The sequence below is a fragment of the Thermobia domestica genome, chromosome 9, assembly GCF_964235325.1.
Source record: "Thermobia domestica chromosome 9, izTheDome1.hap1.1, whole genome shotgun sequence".
In the NCBI taxonomy this organism is placed as follows: Eukaryota; Metazoa; Arthropoda; class Insecta; order Zygentoma; family Lepismatidae; genus Thermobia; species Thermobia domestica.
In genome coordinates this window covers 170,620,856-170,639,924 of record NC_137462.1, presented here as the reverse complement: position 1 = coordinate 170,639,924, position 19,069 = coordinate 170,620,856, and the positions used below count along the sequence as shown (strand labels likewise).

Below are 19,069 nucleotides of genomic sequence, written 5' to 3'. Positions count from 1 at the left end.
ATTTAAGTTTTTGAATAGTGTTCTGGAAGAAGTATAAAATGAAATATTACTGACTATTCTTATCACTTTCTTTTGGAGTATAAAAACTTTCTTAAATTCAGTGGATGAAACCCGACAGGCTATTTAAATATCTGATTTTGCGCAGAACAATGCATGGTAACCTGTTAGTACTGCCTTTCTGCTTAAAATCGGAACAGTGACCTTATTAGAAAAATTACAGAGGATAATTCATTACATAAGTTTGCAATATGTTGAGACCAGGACAAATTTTTATCTATCAGGAGACCAAGAAACTTGACTGTTTCGGCTGGCATTATTACTTTTTCGTCTATTCGAAGTATTGGATATGATATGGTGTTAATTTAGCGTAGTTAGAATTAAAGTGTAAACAGGATGTTTCGTATGAATTTAGAAATAGTTTATTGTTTGCAAATCAGGAAACTGTGCAATGCTGTTATCTTTTTCTTTTGGATTTTGGGTGGTTCTAATTTTATAATGACGTTTGTATCATCTGCATATATATGAAGTTTAGTCTCTCTAAGGCGGACTGGGAGATCATTCATATAGAGAAGAAACAGTATAGGTCCTAAAATTGATCCTTGTGGAACACCTAGTATATTTCAATTTGAAGAATCTTTTTTTACACAGGAAAGTAATTTAGCAAGTAGAAAAAATGCAACTTAAGCATAAATTTAAGCGACTGATTAAACTGTTTGAGTGGAGGACCTTATAAAATTCTAGTAATGATGTATTTAAATATTTTTCTTTAAAAATATCGCTACACTGCAATAATCAATCATTTTCATGAAGTTCCGGGGCAAGGGCTTCTATGTCGGCGTTAAAAGGATTTTGAAAAGTTCTTAATGTCTTCTGCAATTACATCAAAATCTGAGAAATGAGACTCAAAATTTATTTTGAAAGCTCTCAAAGCTCAATTGCAAAATCTACCGGAAACGAAGGTTCAGTTTCCTGATTGAATGTTTGGCATTAAAATCCGTGAAACATGTTTTCTTTTCAATTGGAATTGAAACAAAACCTTTTTTTATTGAAAGGATTTCACATGAGTGTATAAATCAGGCAGAAGCTGTTTTTCTTCCTATAATTTTAAATTAAGGTAATTCATATGTTTTAATGGATTATATAAAATGCTAACTTTCATAACCACTTATTGTTGTGTAACTCAGCCAGAGAATAATCCTTTTCATTGAATAAAATTTCAATTATTGTTTGGAACTCAAAGGATGGCGTTAGAACTTTTTTCGCAACTAATCCAGCGCACTGCAGCATAATATAAGTCATTTTCTCTAGTTTCTTCAAGAAACTCACGGAATTGACGATGATTAGTAGCGTAGCCAGGATGTGTGTTTGGGGGGAGGGACAAGTGCTGTTATAGGTACATATAGAATAATTACAAACAAAAAATATATAAACATAAAAATATATTTAAAAAATTACAAACATCGAAGTACCAAAGTACATTGTCGGACCTCTTTGGGGGGGGGCACTGGGCCCCCTTCCCTACGCCACTGACGATGTTTGAGTGCATGTGATCTGATATACGTATAATTAAACAGTTAACATGCCTGGCTTTAAATTCATTTCAAATCGTTCAAACTGTTTTCATGTAATGTGAACACAAACAGCAGATAACATTGCTCTCAATGTAAAGATACAAATTTTAGAAAATGTTCACCTTGCCCCCATAGAACAGGAATTATCAAAAACACCGGGACACGTGTCTACTTATTTTTTATGAGGTGGTATATACCGAGTTTCATCTTCCTGTAACTTAGTGGGTTCGTCAGTTACTGTATTTTTGGCTGGGATTTTAAACGCCCTCAATCACCCTTAGGATACGCCCTTAACTCAAAGAAATATGATAAAAGTTCAGCTCAAGGTAGGTGTTAATTAAGTTCAAAATTTCATTTCAAACTGTTCAACTCTTCTCAGATGATGCGTTCAGAAACATTTTCAAAACTGTTGATTTTTTAAAAAAAATAAAATTAAAATTTCAAGGTGATTAGCTAATTAGATTGCACGAAGGATGGTTTTCCATTAATGACCTTGGGTTATGAGATGTGACTAAAGTTCAAAGTGTGAAATTGTTATTGATTAACAGTTTATTAATCAGTTTCAATAATTGTACATCAGGTTTCAAGTCCTTAATTTTTCCACCAATGATCTTAGACTACAGTAGCTACAATACTAAGATTGAAAAGTCTTCAAACTAAAAATTTAAAAATCAAACAGTGATCGAAAAAATTTTTATATTAAAAATTTTAACCAAAAAATTGATACATTTTGAAAATTTTTAAAAAAAGATTTGAAAGTGATCAACCAATCTGATTACATCAAGAATAACATTCCACTAATGACCTTTGACTATGAGACGTAACTACAATCCGAAGATTAAAAAATTTTCAAACTAAAAAATCTCAAACAGTGTTTGAAAAATTTTAAACACCCACGCTCATCGTGTTTATCCACACAAAATCCAGGAACCTTATGCACCAGAGACAGAAGTAACAAAGAAATCATTTATGGTTTGTAAAGATTCATAATTTTAAAGATTCCTCTCGTAGTGTTTGTATGTTTATTTTGAATACTAATTACAGAGATACTTGCTGAAGTATTTTACAAAAAATAATTACAAAAGTCCTTATTTGTTTTCCTAACAAAAATACCGTTTTAAGAACCCAGCTTTAAAACGATAGAAAAGTGATTCGCTTATGCGCAGCAAAATTTATTCAAGTCTTGGTCCATTTTCTGCTAGGTTGTAATAGTGACATTGCAAGTAAATGTGATTTTACTTTGTATCCTGAAATATAGTTCCCTCTATATTTCTTATCCAAAAGATAAGTCAGATAATTTACATGTTATACCAGAAAAGAGCAGAATGTTTTCAAATATTCCTGCTTTTACCCTGTTGAGTTTAATGGGTTTTTCATAATTTACTCCTTAGTTTTGGCTAATTTTCTGTATTGTGGCTATTTTGTTTGTCTACAACAAAATTATCATATGTATGCTGTAATATTACCATTCAACACCTTTGACTGTGACAAAAATGCAGGAACAGAGAGCCAGGCCTCAAGGAAATTCATAAGGATCTAGGGTCATTTTTCGGATTAGGTCTCTGGAAGGCAGGCTCAATTTTTGTGACCAGAACTGTACATAAATTTAGATTTATTTAACTTATATATGTGAGTTTTAACTCATTCATATTTCCCAATATGTTATATAACCTTAATATTTTTTAATTCTACGTAAATGAATGTATGTATATTTCAGTTTTTCAGTGGCTGGTGGATAATAATAGATGCTATTCTAACCCAAAAGGATAAAATTCGCCCAGAATATCATTCAATTGGAGGTATTGCAACATTCTCATTTATCATGTAAGTTTATTCAAAGAATAATTTGTTATTTCATAGATCAAGACAATGTAATCTCAGAAACTGAATTCATTATTCATTTATTTTATGAATGTCGCAATTTTTGTTGCCAAGATAAACGCCATGTGCTTTGTTACTAGTTTATTTATAAATTGGACAGTCGAAAGCCATAACAATTCTCTGATAAAAGTACATTAATAGGAAAATACAAAAAGAATATACTCTATTCTGTTACATGTTCAGCTTCAATACCACAGCAGCCGGTACTTTTTTGAAGGAAAATAGAATACGAATAGAATAAGATTTTTGCTGCTAATGAAAAAATGAAACGAAACCTTTATGATTGGGCCTTTTAGGCTAAAAGAGATTTGTAATTAATAAATAATCCGTTAAAAGAGAATATGGAGGAAATGGGAGAATGTAGAAAAAATCCACGGATGCGATTTCTACCATAAACTAATATGGTTTCAGATCGAACCAGGGACCCCTCGCACTAGATATGAGCGCTCTATCAATGAGTTGCCTTGCCACCTTTACTGAGAAATGAATAAATATCTACAATTGAACAGATGAATTCAATATAGAAATCTTACTTTACAAGTTGGGTATTTGTTTCTGCGTATTTAATGATAGATACAAAAGTTATAACCAAAATTTTCAACTAAAATCGGTCATCTAAAGAAATTATCTTCCTAAAGAGGCTTCAATAAGATACCAAAAATATTTAAATTAAGGATTAAAACTCAAATATATTTTACATTTCTCCAGTGGTCTGACAGTCAGAGTTACAGTATGGGGTGGTATTGGATTCGTTGCCCACTCTAGTCTAATACTCTTTGATAGGTCTGTCCAGCAATAATACATTGGACCGGTTGTGGTCCTTTTGCCGCAGATTTCACATGGAGCTACCTTTGATCAGGATACGGCATGGCCATTTGTGACACGCAACCTCCTACACTGGATGGACAGGTTTTCGCTATTTAAGGCGGTGCACTCACCTGATCTCTCGTCGATTGAGCACACATCTGTTATATGACTATACCACCTAGACTATACCAACAGACCTCCTCGGGTACAGCTAATGGGCCTTAGTAAGGTGTAGCAGATGCTTGGTTTACCTTACTTTGAAGGACATTCATGGTTTTTATCCTTTCTACGCTTCGTCGAATTGCAACCATTCTAGTCTCCTTGTTGGACGCATGCGTTATTGACTTCTGAATTTTCTAACAGGCTCTTTTAGTCCTGTCACACATCGCATAGAGCGCAGTGATGCCAATCTGTAGAAAAATTCAATTTCGTTGGATTTTTGGACATTCATTTTTAAGGGAGTTTTTCTAGTTTAACGTACGACGATCAGGCCCCTATCCACGGGGGGCAAAGGAGGCCGGGACCCCCTAAATTTTTACTGCCCCCCTAAAATTTTCACGGAAGGCTTGCAGAAAATCTCGATTAATTCTATGTGTAAGCACTAAAAATAAAATGCAATATAAAAGAAATTATTCCAAGAATTTTTCCATTTTAACTATTTGATGAACACTTCTAAACATATTTCAAATGAGTTAAAGTAAAGTTTATTAGTCTTCTCGAACCTCGTTATGAAATGACACAATACATATTGAAGCAAGTTTTCCGAAAAGAAGGAATATGTTCATAATACTTCACGCCACAGTTGTAATAGCAATCTGGGAGGTAGGAGACGAAGTGTGAAGTGCTTACTGCAAGCCAATTCATAAAAACAGGAGCAGGAACAAAGCGTTTATCTTTTGTCGATTGCAGTAACGGCGGTAGGTTATTGTTATTCTATTGTGTAGTTGTAGTACATACATGCATTGCAAAATCCTCGTCAACAGCAAACCTTAGATTAACTGTGGAACAATTAGTTGGAACAATTAGTTGGAACAATTAGTTGTGAAGTGAATTAAGAGGTCCGAGTTCCGTTAAAGGCGATTGATTCTAGTAAATTATTGTGGTGTGATATGTAAAATAGGAACTGTAGTGGAACATTCACTGAAAAAGTAATGTTTGCGAAGACTTTCATATGTTTTTTCTTGTAGAAGAATAAAGTTAAGCTAAATTACCTTAATTAGATGATTAACTGAGCAAGTGAACATATTTAACGTGTAAGGATTAAATTCCGGGTTGTGGAACCAGGACTAGTAAACATTTGCAAGGTTTAGAGGAGAAATTAAGTAGCAAAATGTTTTGTATTGTACTTGGGGTGGGGGATCCCGTAGCTAGTTTTCATATAAAAACGTTGTAAATTGGAACTATTTCTTAGTCGCGTACGCGTAATAATGTTGTAATTCAACATGAAAGAAGCAGTGATGCTTTTACTCGGTACTAGATAGATGTGGCGTTTTACTTACATTGAGAAAAATCCGTTCTTAGGATAGTGGTATATTGTACAAATATACGGAATCCTCTTGCTTACTACAAAAATCAGAACGGAGCATACGTTATTCGTAGGCTACATAGGCATTGCCCTTAGGTGTTACATCATGTCATTGCAGGATGTCTGATGTCTAACAGTCTTCCTTATATTACATATATATGTTACCTTCGTCAGCTATATGTTATATACGTCCATTTGTATGTGAGATCGTGACTGCCTATATTGTTTCATACGGAAAGTATGTATAGATGGAACACTTTTACAGAAAGTATTATAAAACATGCGTTTTCAGTTATACGCTTGCTGTACGTTAAGTCCGAAAACTACAGGATTAACAAATGTAACATACGATATTACGCGCGCCACATACTTTTCTTTCTCAGTGTAGCTTTGAATAACATTATAGTTTTTTTTTTTTAGCTGTTTTGGTATGTGTCTTCTTGGTATAGTGTGCAGGTGCTTCATTTATATAAAACGAGTTTAATTTAAGATTTTAAACAAGAACTTACTATAAATATTTTTAAAAAAATACAACTGTAATTGTAAACAAGGGAATTACTTCAAAGTTACCCGTCCACCTAATTTTCAACAAGAACCATAATAAAATCTACAATAATCAATTTCTACTTAAACTTTACTCACTTTATGTTCTGTTACGTTACTTCAAGGGTGGGAGTATGGGGGAAGGAACCACAATTACATGTGGAAATACATTATTAACCTACAGGTGAGACTGGCGGGCTGCGCGGAGCACGGTTGTAGGTAGTTAATGGGGAGTGCGGAGTTGAGAGGGGAGAACGAGCGAAGCGAGAAGCCGAAGTAAGGTGGGATGACGCACTACTAGGTTACTTAGGTTAGGTTATGTCTACTTCCACTTACCTTAGTACTTAGGTTTGTAGAGTCGTTTGTAGAGATCTCAAGCGGAAAGAAAATCGTGAACGATTGTTGGTGGTCTTTTGTTCTTTCATTCATTAACCCATGAATATTCAAAAGATTAACCTCATTATCAAATCATGTTTTAGAAATGTTAGTACTGTCAATTCACATCCAGCGCAAAGACCTGTACACTTGCAGGCATGTTTACTCGAAAATTATCTACAATCCAACCGTCCTGAACCTAGAGACAAGTATTTCCCTCTACTTACGAATTAGTCCCGTCTTTATAACCGCTTATCAAGAGATATTACACATAAATTACGCTTCACTTACGTGTTATCAAGCACACAAGCAATCAAATTATCAATTTCTTCTAGATAAATTCTCAAAATTATGATTAAAACGGACGGGTAACTTCGCAAGTTAACCCTAAACAAGAGCCTAAGTAAAGTTGAATTTCCTTATTTCACAGTAGATCATCTCTCGTTCTTGATCCTAATGTTAGTATTACATGTGGGACTATTAAAACATTAATATTTTAACTCTAATTCGTGTAGTTAGTAATACCTACGTTTTTTTATGTAGATTACAGAATGTTAACTTAGTGTGTGTATGTAGAGGGGGATAATAGAATTAAGTAGAAGCAAAATACTTAAACATTCAAGAGCAGATATGATGAATTGCTGACGTTACTATTTGATGAATTACGAGTATAATATGATTGGCTCGCTCCCCTCCCCTGACTTTTGGATAGGTGCTGATTGCCACGGGTGCTGACTGCCACAGCCAATTATTGGTGCTGACTGCCACGAGCCTGGGAGAAACTGTATTTGGAAAGAGAGAAATTAATCCCTCATACTAAATTTATGATTGTTAATTAATTTAATAGGGATTAATTTAGTAATCATCACAGCAAATCTATGTGGCATCCTATAAGTTACAAAGTTGCTCACTAAGTGGAACGACATACACTTGGATGTTTATAAAGGGATTGTCTTTTCTGTTATATGTCAATTTGCACATTTCATTGTTTATATTAATTGTTTTATTGTGTTATTTAATGGATTTGATGGTCTGAAGCCAGCTGACAAGGGAAGTTTGGGAGAAGCACTCGCCTACAGAGAAATAGGGATGTCAGTTGAAGGACCAATTCATGCTGATTACAACAGTTAATAAAACTCCTGTACGTTGAAAACTGTTCGAGATATTCAGCTTGGGAATTTATATGAGAAACTGAGTGGAGACACGTTTCATGCGTTAAGTATTCTCACCCATGGCGAAGCCTGATGGTTTGAACTTGCTATTGCTTGATCACTGGATCCATTCACAGACAAATTGTCCATTACAAGTTGCATGACGGATGGCAAAGACCTAATGGTTGAGAAGATACCAAAGAATTGCACACGATTTGTGCAACCATTTGATGTGTTTTGATTCCGATCAATCAAAGATTATGGCAGGAGATTTGTACATAGTATGAAACTTCTTCATCTGGACGTTATAATGTACCAACGAAACAATCAAATAAAGTTCGTGTCCATACGAATCACTTCCGATCACCGCAATACATTGGATTGTTTCAGTTTGCGTTCTGCAAGGCAGGTTGCGAACAAATTATAGGCCTATAACTTTTGAATCACTTGTCGAATTTGCTTTTTGCTTTGGTTCTGCGAACTGTTTTCTTGACGGATGCAACACAATTGCGCATATAAAATGTTCATGGTGCAAGGGAGTCTTTTGCCTGCGTCATTTCTTCATAAAACAGAAGAACAACAGTGATCAATTTTCATCTCTAACCTATGATTATTCTGAACAATGTAATGACTAATTGTATCTAACAAACCCGTTAGTTATTGCGAAACACTTTTTTCTATTACTTCCGATAGCTTTCAATTCGTATGTCAATATTCGTTACTAATTATGTTGTACTTAACGCGTATAGATGCGTATATCCTCATTTTCTCATATAAACTTCCAAGTTGAATATCTCGAACCGTTCTCAACCGTACAGAAATTGTATTAGCTTGTTATAATCAGCATGAATTGGGACGTCAAATGGCATGCTTAGTTTCTCTGCAGGCGAGTGCTTTCTCCTGAACTTCCCTTGTAAGGTACAGCCAGCAGTGCTTTTTTGATGGAACTTTCAAGAGCTGCTCGAAACAATTTGCACAGCTGTACACAGTTCATGCTGACATAGGGAGTTCATGTGAGAATACATAAATCGTACCAATTTTGTACGCACCGCTCCCTGACAAAACTGAAAGTACACTCATGTCCAAAATTAGTGTTGCATATCTATAACTGTCTTCTTGTAAAAATATAATTTGATAATTTTGCAGAGTAATCAGGAAATTTATATCTGTGATAAATTTCATAGGAAAAGAATTATAAATACGAAAATCATAATGAGTAAAATAAAATGTAACTAAATGGACAAGCAAATTTTATAAGAAATACCGGGCTAATTCGTTATTAAATTATATTACTAGAACAACATATTTATAATCATGTGACAATAATTTTGGACATGAGTGTACATACAGAGACCTGTTTACCTTTGTTAGGTGTTGGTCTGAACAACACGATCCTAAGGCTCATCACGTTTCTTTCATGCTTCTTGGCGTCCGGTAATGTTACGTCTAGCAACTTTCTCTCAGACTCATGACAGTCAGCACGTCATCGTGGCAGTCACCACCTTGCTATTGGCAATCTACGCCACTCGTGGCAATCAGCACCAATAATTGGCTGTGGCAGTCAGCACGCCACCTAACTTTTACCGGGACCCCTCTACATTTTTGGGCTGGCTACGGGCCTGCCGACGATTATTCATTGAGGCTAAGCCAAGTCGGTGATAATGAGATAGATGATAATAAGAGGAAACGGGAAAACTGACACACATGGTGTTGGTCCACCACATAGCCCAAGTGACAGGAGCTGGAATTCAACCAGGGATCTCACTCACTAGAAAAAAATGCTCTACCACTAACACACATGGCTGAGGATACTTTGCATTACATATAAAAAAGTATGTTCAACATACGAACATGTTTCTGTGCAATGTTTTTGCTCCAATATTTATACATTTCCCTTCCTGCAGAAAATTACATGCAATCTACAAATATTGATATTAGAGTGATTAGGGTATCGGTACTCAGTAGAATTCCCGATATTTGTAAAGAAAATTATGAATCTTCTGATACCGACACAGGAACCACGTTCTCATAGTTTAGCACATGTTCTACAAAAATGACAACTCAGGAACATAAAAAATTCCCCGTGAACTGATTAGCTCAGGGACGCAAATAAGCAACAAAATTTTACTCGCCCAAGAAAAAAGCTACTAGCCCACATCCCACAACAGAAATCATTTACTTACCTTCGATGTGATCATTAGCCTGTGTTGCTCTTTATGTCCAAGAGTATCATCCCAAACGTAATCAGTGGAGGATTTGCGGAATTTGGGGCTTTCAGGCTGAAGTCCATTCAGGATTTCTTTTTAAAAAGTCTAGTGCTAATGATTCCTATGCGTATAAGCTTCAAGCCTCCCAAAAAGTCTAGTGATTAAAAAAAAAAAAAAAAAAAAAAAAAAAGCTCATCTTCAACTATTCTCCTGGATCCTTCACTCTTCGTAGTTTTCCAACAAGAAATCCATTCTGGCATTTACCTAAATACTAAAATTAGAAGGCAGGAAGTACCGGTAATAATAATTTCCTCCCTAACAAGGGAGGGTCACGAAGTGGCTCCGCTGAGATTCGAACAAGACAATTGTATTTGCATTTGATGTATTATAACTAGACGAATCCGAAAGTTATACGTGCCCCCGGGCGGAATGTCGTGAGTTACAACATATTTTGTAATGTAAAAGCTGCAAAGCTTACAGAATAGTTTGAACCGGGACATTTATTCGGAAACGGTTGGGTAAATGAAAAGCTCGGCGTACACGTATCCCATAATTTTCAAGGACACACTTTTTGGGATAAAAATGTTTACCCCAGGGTCCCCCGCAGGGTCCCAGACGGGGTCCAACTCAAAATTTTCAAATGGTAAGGGGGTTAAGTAGCACACCGTTTGAAAGCTGTTGTAAAATGAAAGAAAATTTAGCATGTCCCGACTCTCTACGACAACCCTGTACAAAATGGCGGCCGGCCAAAATGGAAACAAAAACTTAATTGAAAAGTCCATGGTCACCCCTATAAATCGGAAACGGTGAGGCAAATGTGAAAACAGGAAAGGAAATGTGGTATTATTTTCAAAGTACAACAATTTAAGTTAAAATGTCTTGTCTCAGGGCCCCCACAGGGTCCCAAACGGGGTCCAGCTCAAAATTTTCAAATGCCAAGAGGGACTAAGTAGCACATCGTTTGAAAGATGTTGTTAAATGAAAGAGTAATAAAGCATGTATCGACTTTCTACAACCCTGTGCAAAATGGCGGCGGGTCAAACTGTAAACAAAAGTTTAATTGAAAATCTATGGTCACCTTGATTCCAAGATGGCCTCTTGAAACCTATGTTATTCATACCAGTAAAAATCTAAATCTCTATTTTTCTCTATTATATATTTAGAAACAATAGGAAGACTAAAGAACAATTGAATTTCAATTCACTTCAACTATTATTTCATTCCGTAATACACATATATGTTTTGTTCCTAATGTACGTTCGTCATGGTTCTCTCGATATCATTTACGTGAATATAACGAATATGCGATGAACACACAACTCTGACTTCCTATTCATACCAGTAAACAAAAGTTCAATATCTTCGTGTATTTTTCTAATTTTGTCACGTATTTCATACATAAAAGACTTGCTGCACCAGTCAGTTTGGTGCCTCTATTGTAACGTATTCGTGATGGTTTCGTTTGTATGCTATTCATTGGTTTGATTATAAAAAATATTCTATAAAATAATTATTTCATATTCTATATTTTTATAGCTAGTATAAGGTGGGAAATTCAAGTGCAAAATGAGACTTTGTGCCTCTCAAGACGGGATTTCATAAGGCATCACTGATAGAGCGATAAGTATAATCCAACATCCTTGGTATAATCATTCCAAACTTCGTGCCTTAAACTATCCGTTCAGCATATTTGGAGCTGCTACCTCTTCTCCTTGATGTTGTATTCTTGAAGTTCAGCTGTGTATAATACTCGGTGTATCACTGGTGCCATACGGAAACTTCGTTATGAGTAAAGAGAGGAAATTTTTTGCAAATAGGTGGGTTTTAATCTAAAATTGTGGATTTTTTCAATCACACCAGTCGTTTGGGCTCCACACAGGTTATATGTTAAATGAAAAACAACGTTGCCAGTTCAGCAGACTGTTTGAACGAAACGTAAGGTCACATAAATTTGACACGAGGAACGTGCACATTATTATGCGAGGGAACCTAGAATACTTACTTCGAACCCGTTTCCTAATAATGCTAGATTGTTGGTGTGGTGAGAGACCAAGGGAACAGCCTGCTGAACTAAAGTTATTATTATTATTATTATTATTATTATTATTATTATTATTATTATTATTATTATTATTATTATTATTATTATTATTATTATTATTATTACCGTCAAATGGGGTGAATAGAAACACATTTTTGGCTATATGAGAATATAAGTCTGGTAATGTTAAAGATTTCGCGTATCAGATTATTCCAAAAGAAAGGTCTTAATATGCTATTGAATTTCAGTAAACGTCATATTAATTTATCAACTCCATTTTTCTTCACCTTGATTTTTCTTAATGTTTCTATTCACCCCTACTCATGGGGTGAATAGAAACAATTACTTTATTTTCATTGTTGTTTCTTTTATACTATTGGAAAGGTAAAAAAAGAAACAGCGTATTTGTTGAAACGAACTATTTATTTGATACCTGCAAGATATTAGTTCAATAACACCAGTATTACATAAGTTACAAACTTATAAAACAACACAATGCACAATATAGGTATAAACGACCATATAGTTTTGATGATATTTGAATAAGATTTAAACCACTGAAACCATCAGGGAAACTTATCATGAGTTGAGTTGATTTTGAGGTTTACGTCCCGTTCAGCAGCGAAGCTATATGAGACGTGGACCTACTGTTTAACGTAGAATCAGAACTACATGAGCTCCCGCCGGGAATCGAACCCGGGTCTCCCACGCCAAAGGCGCGTACGCTAACAGCTTAGCCACGAAGGGGGCCGAAAGTTACCATATACTTAAAGCGTGCTGACGAACTCCTAATAAAACCCAACACCACGTTCTGTTCGTTCTGAAAATTTCATTGTTTATGTGCTCTCTTATAAAACACTCCCACATATGCATCGTGTTCCCATTTTCGCACTTGGGTGCTGAATAGTCTCATCGAGTTTTAGCTTCTCATTTTACCACAGCAAAATCACCAGCTTTAGAAAACCATCATCTAGTTCGTGATCGTCTGGAATGTTGTCTTCTGGAGTGTTGTCTTTCTCCTCTTCCGACAAGACAATGTATCATTTTCAGAAAACAAACCAAAACTCTTACCAGAAACATCTATTCGTACTCTCTTCTTCCCTTATTTAATTTTTTCATCTTCTCTCATGCTCCTGAGAAGATCCATAAGGGAACGGTTTACAGTCTGAGATGACTTTTGCTGTTCTATTTCTTCTCGTTCATTGTCTTTTCTTGGCAACATCCTCAGTATTTGGTCTCGACAAAGGGGAAAAATTCCACACTTTTCAATTCCAGCCCTGATATTTTCCTCCTTCAGTTTCACACTTTTTTTTTTTTTTCAGAAGACTTGGAAATTTGTTCTTAGAGATGGTTGATACATTCCTATCAGGTCCTTTTTTCTGCTCCACAAGAATTTTCCACTCCTTGAGGAATTTCAAGAATTTCCCAAGAAGTGTTTCTATTCACCCTACTAATTAAAAATCATAACAATAACCCAGTAAAGTTAAATTTTGATTAAAAATAATTTACAAAAGGAAAACTTTTACTATGAACGTCAGTAAATGAAACAACAAACTACAAAATAGGCATATGTTCAAATGCAACAAATATGAAAATGTCATACTTACCAAGAAAGTTTAAGGAGCGCTAAAATACCGTGCAAGATTTCAGTAACACATTAATGCTACTGCCGTCTACCTCAGTGTTCCCAACTCAGTAAAACATTTTGTCTCTGCCCTGGACACTTTAGCCGTATAAAACTATGTTAAGAAATTTCAGTTTTCTTGATTAATTTATCGTCCAGATAAATCCAAAACTAATCTGGGAGTTTTGTTTCTATTCACCCCCATGTTTCTATTCACCCCATTTGACGGTATTATTATTATTATTTAATATAGGGCGTCTTACCAGTGTGGAGCCCAAACGGCTGGTACGATGGGAAAAAATTCCACCAGTTTAGATTGAAAACCACCTATTTCCAACTATCCTTCTTCCACTTTTCCGTATTTTTACTCATAACAGAATTGGCCTTTGGCACCTGTATGTATATTGGACTGTATAAATTAATTAGTTTAAGTAGAGAATTGAAGATTTTGGGACAAAAACCGGTCAAGTCCACAAAGTGAAAGTGTAAAGGAGATAGCTTCACAAGGGTTTCTCGTCATCCGATTTTCTTCAAACTTGGCACATATATACTAGACCAAAAGTAAATTGACACGTATTTGTTTGTTTCTTGCGGAAAATAGGTTATGGGGGGCAAATGGCCTTTTTTTTTTTTTAAAGGGTCCCCTTGATTAAAGAGGACACATTAAAGAAATGAAACTTTGCAGATGCAAAGATGACTTTAAAGTAGGAAATACGGGTTTTGTCATTTTTGCAAGAAAAGGGTTGCAGAGGCAATGCCCCCTTCGAAATGACAAAGGATTCCGCACAATCCTTACGGAAATTGAATTCCGGTGGAATTGCTTGAAACCGTGATGTGTTATAGATATGGTGTTTTTAAGAAAATGTCTCAATGGGCACAGCCACAAATTAATGACCGTTTGGCCACTACAGGGTCACTTTTTTTAAAGCAACCAAAGATAACGACGTTCTGCGTTTCGGTAAAAATGACTGAAACAGTGATATGTTGTAGGTGTTGTGATCCTGAGGAAAAGTTTCAATAGGCAAAACCACCAATCGCTGACCGTTTGGCCACTACAGTATTGCTTTTTTGCAAACAGAAGGTAACGCTATTCTGGATTTCGGCGAAATTGCTTGAAACCATGAGATGTTATAGATACTGTGACTCTGAGCAAAGGTCTTAATGGGCATAACTACCACTTACTGACCATTTGGCCACTACGAGTGCACATTTTGAAAACAATTGAAGATAGTGGTGTTCTGGATTTCGATTAAAATGACTGAAACTGTGATATGTTGTAGATATTGTGATCCTGAGAAAAGGTCTCAAGAGGCAAAACCACTAATCACTGACCGTTTGGCCAATATGAGGCCACTTTTTTAAAAGCAGCCGAGCCGAAGATAGTGATATTCAGGATTTTGGCCAAAGTGACAGAAACCGTGATATGTTGCAATATTGTCATCGTGAAAAAAAGTCTCAATGGACACAGCCACAAATCACTAATCGTTTGGTCACTACAGGAATGCTTTCTTGAAAACAACCGAGTATAACGATGTTCTGGGTTTCGGTAAAAATGCCTGAAACCGTGATATGTTGTAGATATTGTGACCCTGAGAAAAAGTCTTAACCCCTTACCGCATGCCGTGCCATATATAGCACATCCCCTTTTTTCACTTTATTTTCAATGTGATTTATCAAAGTCGCCAAATGACTGTTTCGTCTGCTGTGTGAGATATTGACGTGTATGAATAAGAGATTTTGGTGTCATCTGGCATGTTCTTTGTGAGTTGTATTAGTCGGGGAAGTGTTGACATGTGTGTTTTTATGGAGCAGTGAATTTTTGTCAGTGAAAAAATTTTTTTGGCGACACATTGTGCGCAATTTTCCCCCAAAACAAAAAAATATTACATTCAAGATAAGTACTTAGAGATGTATTTCCAACAATATGATATTCATTTTGTATGTTCCTATTGGAGGAATGTGGATAAAAACGTATGTGCCATATATGTCACTCCATGCGTTTACGGGTACTTTGATGTTCTTGAAGTGCGGAAGTGACAACTACTATAGTCGTTCTGCAATTCTGTCACAGCAATGGATCCAAGGCTTTTCTATGACCGACGTTCGTCAATATCTGTTAGATAACTTCTAAATGGTGAAGGCAATGAATTATCAGATTTATCCGAAGATGAATCAGCACTAGCTCCAAGAAATATCAATATTTTGTTATCAGATTCGGATGAGGATTCTGTTGCTCCTGTCCCTGAAAGAATCATCATATCCAATTCTGATTATGCAATGAATTCAGATGCTGATGATGACCCTCTCTGTCTCATAAATAATTCTCAGGATAGAAGTTCTACGTCATCGAGGGATTTGAAAAACATCAAGCGGAGTCCTAGAAACATGGAAAAGTCCCAAGAAGATGTAAAATTTCAAGGACCTCAGGACCTATCCGAAGAAATAAAACAGCTATCAACGCCTATTGAATATTTCAAGTACTTTTTTAGCCGATGAGATTCTTCACTACTCAGTTGAACAGTCAAACCTATATGCAACGCAAATTCGGCCAGCAAAATCATTTTGCATGACTACAAATAATCTTGAACAGCTTATTGTGTGGTTTTCTACATGTCAATTATTCAACTCACAGTAGGCATAACTGGAACGGAAGGCTTGGTCATGATGCGGTAAATCAGGTGATGAGTTGTGATCGGTTTGAAGAGATCAAACAAGTTATTCACTTCAATGCCAATTCAACTTTTATTCCTGCAGGAGAACTTGTTCATGGCATACCTCATAAGATTGGACCTTTTCTTTTACACATACGAGAACGTCTGAGAGATGTCTCCAAAGAAGAATTCTTGGCAGTGGATGAGCAAATCATTACCATAAAGTGTAGATTATCGATCAAACAATATAACACAAAGAAACCTCATAAATAGGGTTATACATCATTTGCTCTGAGTGGGATTTTAGGTTTCAGTTATGATTTCGAAATATTTATTGGGGCTCACTCAAAGTAATATTGTTCCTACTGCGGCTCCAGACTTAGGCGATAGTAGTAACGTTGATGTTTGGTTGACTGTACCTCGAAATATAAAACACAAAATATTCTTCGAAATTGGTTTACAAGTGTACCCTTAGAATTGTATCTCAAGAAGGGAGGCATTCTATCCCTAGGTACAGTGCGTACGAATCGTATACCAAATTGCGGTGTTCTTGCCGAATCTGAAATCGAGAGAAAAACGGGTTCAATGAAAGAAAAAGTGGCTGTAGCGGAAGAGGTTAAAAGACCACTTGTGACATTGTACGATAACAAAACTGTAAATACGTTGTCGACATACGTAAGGAGCAAACAAGCCTACAAGTGAGAAAAAGATATTTCAGAAAAGAGAAAACCTATAAGATGATTCCATGCCCATACTCAATTTCCGTTTACACTAGTCATATGGGTGATGATGACCTCTTAGACTCAATGCTATTGTACTATAGGATCAATATTAGATCAAAGAAGGGGTACCATAAAATAATGTTCCACTTATTTGATTTAGTGGGCGTCAACGCCAGCTTCTTCGGAGGAGAAATACGAAAGAAACAATACCTTTAGTGGACTTCACATTATCAGTACCATATGATTTACAAAAAAACTAAATAGTCAGGTTCAGGAAAACGTGGAAGACCAAGCAATGAAGTAGAAAAATAGTTGAATACGAAGCAGAAAAAGGAAAAACTGCTCTTGTTTCCATAAAAAAATGAAATCAAAATTTAAAAAGTGCAGTAAAAAGAAAAAAATGCAATGAAATCTTTAAGTTTAACGTCCCACGGTTATGCCGGTTAGGCTAAAGGAGACGGTGATAATGAGGAATGAGTGAAAATGGTGGAATGAAGAAAGTGGGAGGAAACGGGAGAACCCCAAGAAAACCCACGAGCACGGTGTTTGTCCACCATAATCCACACGGCGCGAGCTGGGATCGAACCACATACCCCAAGCACCGGAGGTGAACGCTCTACCACTGAGCCACCGCGCCCCCAGTAAAAAGAAAGTGTAATACTGAAAGCAACAAATATGACCATTTATTTCCCAAACATTTGTAATGTGGACGTATATATGTATTATCTGTCAGGAAAGTAAATGTACACCTATTTTTCGAGTCTGGCATTCCTGCGCTCCATCCGTGGAGTGTATGAGAATTAAATCAATCAAATGTTTACTGAGGGGCAAAAAGAAAAGTTTAATCTGAATAAGACTTTGCAGAGGGGCACAAGCTGTGAATACGAATAGTGCATAGTGTAAATAAAGGACGACACCGAAAAAGAAAGCCAGAAACAGCTGTTAAACTTAGAAAAAAGAGTAAAAATTGTTGAAGTGCTAACATAAAACACAAATACACAAATACGCCGACAACTAAATATTCACCGTGCTATGATCTTGGTGTAGTGGTTAAGGTGCTGGCTTACAAATGAAAAGGTCGCCAGTTCGAATCTTCGGCGAGGACATTTTTTAAAAATTTTGTTAATAATACATGCAGCTCATGAGAGATGGTAAAAGAGGTCGTATTTAGTTTTTCGTAGCAATTATGATTGGTAATATTTACTACTGATAATACTTTTTCTCTTTGCGTATTGCTTTTATTCTTTTCTTCATTTCCAAAGAGAAGAATATCCGAACAAATGCCACCAAAATTCCTCATATTTTGAATGTAAACGCCATTTGCAATTAGCAAAGAATAAAAATTGAACGTTCCGATGTAGCTGCAAAAAGTAAAAAGAAAAACATGGAAGGAGACCTTACTCATGGTTATTAAAAATGCAATTTCTACATGCCTTACACCTCCCGACCACGTTTCTACGTTAGCAAGTAAGAGGCTTGTGTTTAGGTTAGGCTGGTCAATACGTTTTGCAAAGGGGCCCGGTTTAGCTCTAACGCACCACAGGCACTTTTTCTCTCTCCCTCTGTGTGTCTATTTATCTATCTATCTGTATATATATAAGTTTATTTCTGAATGCCATAAGCACCCTAATTTTCAGCGGATTGAGACGAAACTTGGCACAAGCATTAATTGTTGAAATATCTTGATGAGTTCGTTAACCAGAATAATCAGATGAAAATGTTCAAAATGGCGGCCCTTCAAACTCTTAAAAACTTCCAAGGGAACCAAATTTCGCCCATAAATAAGTATTCAGAAAGTTTGAATAATTCTTCCTCTTTTACTGAAATATTTGTGTGCAGAGACTTATTGAAATATTGGAGCCGATTAATCGCATAAAGAAGGTTCACGCCCTTTCGCTACGGTCAGGCTTTTTTGTTTTATTTATTTTTTGCAGGAGGCGGTTTTTTTTTGTATCGGAACAAGATGATTGT

The 19,069-nt window shown here is 35.9% G+C and overlaps 1 protein-coding gene across 1 annotated transcript in view; it reads left to right on the top strand.

The window, feature by feature from the left end:
* The window catches only part of LOC145694200 (transmembrane protein 50B-like), a 73,664-nt gene that overhangs the window by 30,712 nt on the left and 23,883 nt on the right, over positions 1 to 19,069 (top strand). Inside the window, exon 2 of the mRNA XM_081770314.1 lies at positions 3,289 to 3,395. Within this exon, the coding sequence (XP_081626440.1) occupies positions 3,289 to 3,395 (107 nt within the window). The remainder of the gene's footprint in view (positions 1 to 3,288; positions 3,396 to 19,069) is intronic.